Source organism: Nicotiana sylvestris, chromosome 3 (assembly GCF_000393655.2).
Source record: "Nicotiana sylvestris chromosome 3, ASM39365v2, whole genome shotgun sequence".
NCBI classification, from domain to species: domain Eukaryota; kingdom Viridiplantae; phylum Streptophyta; class Magnoliopsida; order Solanales; family Solanaceae; genus Nicotiana; species Nicotiana sylvestris.
Window position 1 is genome coordinate 198953040 of NC_091059.1, and position 6496 is coordinate 198959535.

Sequence of the window (6496 nt, forward strand, 5' to 3'; positions counted from 1 at the left end):
TACTTGAAGCAAGAAAATATCTTAATTTCTATGCCTTAGCAAACAAAAAGGAACTAAAGTTGTTGAAAAGTTCTCCTAAAAGGCTAAGATATGGATGTGTATTTGACTGCCCCTTTGTTGTTCATATTACTCCAGATGGGGACCTTTCAAGGGTTAGGGTAAAGACCTTAAAAGCAAAACATACATGTGATGAAGCATTTGAGAATTCTAGGATTGATTATTATATAATAGCAAATTACTTCAAGAAGAAGGTGCAAGATAACCCAAAGTTTAAGATAAAATAGATGAAAGTAGAACTGAAAAACACATTCAATGTTAATGTTAGTTATGGAAAGTGCAAGAGGGCTAAGAGGCTGATTTTAGAGATAACCCAGAAGGTATGAATTCTATCCAGATATCTTTATTTCTTTCATTTCAATTTGTTGTTAATTACCTGCAGTAGTGCATGTTACAAATATTCACTTTCATTTTGTAGGGATTAATTGAGACAGTCCAAAATGTTCTACCTGATTCACACCATAGATTTTGTGTGAAGCACATAGAGGCAAACTGGTGCAAGAGATGGAGGACAGATGAGTTCAAGAAGTTGCTATGGTGGAGTGCCTGGAGCTCTTATGAGGAAGATTTCAAGGATCAGTTGAAGAGTATTGGGGAACTGAGTAAGGAAGCTGATGAATCATTGTTAATGTATCCTCCACGGGCTTGGTGTAGAGCCTATTTTGATACTATGTGCAAGAACCAAAAAGTTGAGAATAACTTCACTGAGTCAGTGAACGCATGGCTGGTTGAAGCAAGGCAAAAGCCAATCATTAAAATGCTTGAGGAGATAAAGATAAAGTTGATGAACTAGTTTAGGGAAAGGGAGAAAGCTGTGAGGTCATGGGCAAATGATTTCAGTCCACATAGTTTGAAGATTTACAATGAATACTTCAAGATAGGTACCACTTCTTGCTATGTGGACATCAATGGTGACAATGGCTATGAAGTCAGGGAAGGGACAGATAAGTACACTGTAAACATGGTTTTCAAAAAATGCACATGTAGGGGATGGGATCTTACTGGAATCCCATGCCCACATGAAATTAAAGCCCTGCAATTAAAAAGGTTGGAGCCTATGAATGAAATCAACTGGTGGTACAGCAAAGAAGCATATCTGCTTACCAACAAGTATAAGTTGCAGCTAGTTAGGGGTGAAAAATTCTGGGAGTTAGATCCATCACAAACAATGGAACCACCTGAGTTCGTCAAGATGGCTGGGAGGCCTAAAATCAAGAGAACAAGACAAAAAGATGAGGCAATCAAAAGGCAAGGTGAATAGGCAGCTTCAAGAAAAGGGAGAGTAATGACTTGCACCAACTGTGGAGAGCCAAATCATAATGCAAGGGGTTGTGAGAAGGTAACAACTCTCACCATATCTAACTTATTTTACTTGTTAACAATACTAACATTTATTTTATCTAACTACTTTTATTTGTCAACAATAGCCACCTATGGCAAAAAGGGCAAGGAAAAATTCTAGACATCTAGTTGATGAAAATGAAAGTGTGGGGCAACAATCAGAAGAAGAGATACACCTAACAGCACCCCAATCTAGTCAAGCAAGTCAGTCGAGTGTTCAAGGCTCAAATTTTGTGTTTATGCCTACACCACCAGTGCACAGTCAATCAAACAGTCCATTCCTTGAGTGTGAGCAACCTGAACTTGATCCAAATGTAGTTACAAGGCCAACAACTGTGTCGGAATCTAAAACAAGACTTCTGCAAATGCAAAAACCACCTCAAACTTCAAGTGTAAGGGTAATTTAATTCACTGGTGATACAAATGGTGTTAATTTTCCATCATCACTTCCTTTTAAACCACCAGGCCTCAAATGGAAAGGAAAAAATGTTGTAACTAGAAGTCAGCTGGAGATGCAAAGCAGAAAGAAAGTGGATAAGCTGAAGCCAAGAAGGGGAAACAACTGAAGTCTATTGTAATACAACTAAATATGTTATTTTTTGTGTAGTTGGTTGGGTTGTAATTACTGTCATGTGATAGTACATTTCCTATTTTGTGTAGTCTGTTAAGACTTCTTGCTGAATTTTGGGGTTGGATGTCATATTATTACCATGTTTGTGACAGTATTTAGGGAGTATAATATGGCATCCATGCCTCCACAAATGTGGATTTATTTTGTATAATTAAATATGCAGTTACTATGTTGAATCTACAGTTTTGCAGTTAATGTTCAGTATGTTCACTGTGTTGAATCTGCAGTTTTGAATATGCAATTTTGCCGTAAACATGTTCAGTATGTTCACTATCAACTGCAGTTTTGTGTTAATATTGAATGTTCAGTATGTTCATTGTGTGCTCATGGGCAGTTTTATGTTAATATTGAACAACCAACTAATATGTAGCATCTTACACTTCAAGTTAACATCAACACCAACTTAAAAGTTGAACTTAAACATGGAGTAACTTAAACTTAAATCTACAGGAGAACCAACAAAAGCGAGCAATTAACATTAGAACTTAAACATCAACTTAAAACATCAATGTTACAAGACTTGAAGTAGTCTAAACAAAAATGAACTCATATAATATATGAGCCTACATAATTCCAACAAAATTCCAACAATACACTAGCAGCTAAAATTAAATTCATTACTCTAGCGGCTACAATTCCAACAAAAAGGGTACATAAAATAATAGTGAAAATCTTCATCTCGAGGATTTTCTCTTCTAATTTAGTCACCTGAACATGGTTTCTTGCCTTTACAACGATCAATTTCTCCTTCAATTTATCCATTTCAATGTTAACATTGTCCAATGACGACTACAAAGTATTGATTTTAACATTTGCCGCATCCAATAGACCTTAAATTGTTGATTGTACAAGCGCTCTATCGGGAATAGGATCATCTGACCATTCCCAATAACCACATGAAGCATCCTATAACATCAAAATACAATTCAAACAAATATGGGAAACAATTTGTTAAACTATAAGAAATTTCAAACATGACAAAATTTAATAATAATCACTTACTTGTGGTTTTGGACACTTGTAAAATCTCCGTCCAGGGTTAAATAGAGTAGTCGGAGTGAATTGGTTAGAAAATTCCCCACAGTGGCACTTCCTTTTGGATGAATAACTATTTTCCGATATGCCAAACCACCTTTTTGACAATATTTACAGCATGGTTTGGATCAAATAACTGATAATGAAAGAAATTGAAGTAGCCCTCTACTAAGAGTAAGCTTTCTTGAAGAACCCTAGCTTTTTTTCTCGTGGTTGAAGGAAGGAATGGGGACCGAACTGTTTTGGGGTGTTCTTTAAGTGATTTACGGGTGTGTCGGATAAAATGAACCGGTCGTGGGTTAATTAAAAAATAGGGGGTGGGTGTAAATCGTCCAATCAAAGACTGCCAAGTGGATATTTTAATTTTAAATGTCGGAGTAGACGGTGGAGGGGCATTTTAATTTATGGGCACAAATGGTAAGGACTTTTTTAAATTAAATAATATAACGGGGACCAGATATGACTTATTTTAGATAGTAAAGGGATATTTTTGGCCATTTTCCATAAATTTAAATAATGAAAAGCTTTATATTTGCAACAAGGGTTTAGGGGAGTGATTCTCTTTCTCCAATTAAAAGTTATATTGTTTTCTATAGAAAAAAAAGAATTTTGTTTTTCCTATAAAAAACAAGAAGAGTACCGTTGAATAAAACTATATTCGCATTCGTTTTTTCCTTTTTTACCCTCAGGTTTCAAGCGGTTCAACAAGTATATTAGAACATCAAAAATAATTTCGATATCAAGTTATCAACCTTTTGAAATCTGGTTCTATTATATAAGATCAACAATATCTAAAGAGATTAAATTATTTATAAAAAGAAACTATTAACAACTTTACATCTTAAAAAGCTTGAAAATAGACTTCAAAAATAAAAGCAGCCCAGTGCACTAAGTTCCCGTTATGCGCAGGGTTCGGGGAAGGGCCGGACCACAAAGGTCTATTGTACGCAGTCTTATCCTGCACTTCCGCAAGATGCTATTTTCACGGCTCGAATCTGTGACCTCCTGGTCACATGGCAATAACTTTACCAGTTGCGCCAACGCTCCCCTTCTCAGCAAACAAGAATAACTTATAAAGGCAGATATTAGGAGATAAAAATTTGTAGGAAATAACAAAGGAGAAGGAGAAAAGAACTCAAGTAAATATCCTTTCTTCTCTTAATTGAATTGCAATGCGAATGCTAAAGTTCTGAATCTCTGCACATTCCACTCCTATATGGAAAATCAAACTAGGCATTCTTCTTCGGTTTCAATACTTATACAACTCATATAAAGATTCAAGGACATGACAATTGTGAGCACGTGATTTTTACCCTATATGAATTACTCCCACAAATTCAAAACAAAATAATTTTTGCCATTGTTTGCAACTCATAGATTTTTGTAGCATTTGTGTTAATGGTTTGCATTTGTCTGCGCATGTTAACTTTGTTAATTAATGAAAAATACAAAAAAATATGTTGCAGTTGCATTTAGGATTTAATTTGGCATTTTTTAAAATTAGTAATTTAGTTGTTTTACAAAAATAGAAAAATCACAAAAAATAGATTATTTTTACACCTTTTAATTTTAGTTTTGAATTTTGGTAGTTTTTCCTTTAATTTGGTTTTAATTAATAGTAGTAAGTATTATTTGTAGTAATTAATTTGATTAGATAATTTGTATTAGGAATTAATTTAGGTTTATTTTAGTTTTAAATTAAAAGAAATTAGAAAAATTGAAAAAAAGAAGAAGAAGAAAGCAGGTTGGGCTGCCTTGATTTAATTTGCACAGGCCCAAATGATTTCCCACCAGTTACCCCAAATACCCGCCCAGTACCCGCTTAACTAAGGCCCAGAACCGGTTCCCCACCAAACGAACCAAACGACCCCGTTTAGGCTAGCTTTTGATCTGGGCCTTTGAGTTGATCGGATCAAACGGTCGAGAAGTGGGGTGGGAAAGGTATATTACTGTCCGAATCTCATTACCCCCCCCCCCATCTCATCTCCCTCACTTCCCCTGTTCTTCAGAGACACCGCCCCTGAAACCCTAGCAGCCGCCCCTTTTTCCCACCGCTTTAGAGTGGCGGCGCCACCTCCGTTCACCACCAAAATTACACCCCATAAGCCCCGTGACCCCCTCTTCCTAAATCACATACTAGTTTCCCTCGAATCTTAGATCAAAGCCTAACCATAAAACCCCAAATTTTCTAAGCCAAGATTTCTGTGAAGATTTTAGGCTCCCTCTGACTTTATTTATGTGTTTTGATGAGAAACACATGATTAATCTCAGATTGAGCCGAAGATTTGAGAGTTTGAAGATTCGTCGCCATTTTTTCTGTCTGAGGCATTTCTTTAGGTATTTTTCTTTTTCTGTTGTTATTTTTTTGGTTTTCTTCTACCATTGTTATCTTCTTTTATTTTCTTCTATCCGTCCGTTTTCTCAAAATCATCTTCGCATGTTTCTTCTTAGTTTAGTGTAGGAGTTAATTGTTGTTTAATTGGATTCATTAGTTTAGTTGTTTCTTAATTTCCTTATTTTTCAAATTTTGGGCCGAAGTGGGAACATTTAGTCCAAAGGCTCATCTGATTCCAATACCAGTTGTTTGTCTGCCCTCTAGACCTTTCTATTTGAATTAGTAAAATGGACTTGAGTCCAAAGGAAAGGAGTTAGCCCAGGCTTAGAATTGAAACATTGGGTCTACTTGACCCATGTAATTTGATGAGGGTAATTTTAGGAGTTCAAGGGGTAGTTTAGGAACTCTAGGTAGGGAATCTTTGTATAACTGAACTGGAAGCTTCTAGGAAGTTGGGGTGGGAGCATTTCCGAATTTTTGAGTTTTACACTAAGGCACCCTAAGCAAAAATAAAAATGAGAAAAGGACTAAGGTGCAAAACTATTTCTTAAGGGGCTGCCCTAATGCCTTGCCAATAAAGGCATCCTAACTTGACTCTCAAGTCAGACTTTAAGGGGAAATTTGAGAAAATCACAAACGGTTGAGGTTTTTTTTTTTTGATAAAGAACACTGTTCCATTGAATTTCAATTTCTGAAATAATTTTCTGATTTATTTGAGGTTAAAATGGATTGAGTTTGGTTTTCAAAATTTTGGTCTGAAGTTAGCCTTGGTTACTGTTCGATTGAGAGTGGATTTTTGGACTGTTTCACATCATTTTTTGGCTAAAATGGACTGTTGGTGTTGAACCCTACTGTGTTTCTACTGTTTTTTTTCATCTACTGAAACCTCATTTTCTTCTTGTTTCCTCTTATTTCCCAGGTATTTCATTTGAACCCTCAATGGAATTGATGTCTGTATAAGGCTAGTTTGTGAAGATGTGGTTTCCAGTTGAATTGAAGAAAGAGATTTTTCTCTGTTGGCTATACTAGTTGTTCTATTTTAAGTTTGTTGCATTATGTTTCCTGCCTCCTCCTAGCTGAGTCCCTCTTTATTATAT

At 35.7% G+C, this 6496-nt stretch overlaps 1 protein-coding gene across 1 annotated transcript; it reads left to right on the forward strand.

Moving 5' to 3' along the window:
- The first annotated feature begins 284 nt into the window (after positions 1-284).
- On the forward strand, positions 285-1318 carry LOC104231361 (uncharacterized). Its single transcript, XM_070170443.1, has 3 exons — positions 285-377; positions 476-795; positions 856-1318. The coding sequence occupies exons 1-3, from the start codon at positions 285-287 to the stop codon at positions 1316-1318; spliced, it is 876 nt and encodes a 291-aa protein (XP_070026544.1).
- The last annotated feature ends 5178 nt before the right edge of the window (positions 1319-6496 follow it).

Coding starts and splice junctions, on each gene's coding strand:
- LOC104231361 (XM_070170443.1), top strand. CDS start 285: ATGAAAGTAGAACTGAAAAACACATTCAATGTTAATGTTAGTTATGGA. Junction 378..475: donor TTTTAGAGATAACCCAGAAG/GTATGAATTCTA, acceptor TTCATTTTGTAG/GGATTAATTGAGACAGTCCA. Junction 796..855: donor GCATGGCTGGTTGAAGCAAG/GCAAAAGCCAAT, acceptor GAACTAGTTTAG/GGAAAGGGAGAAAGCTGTGA.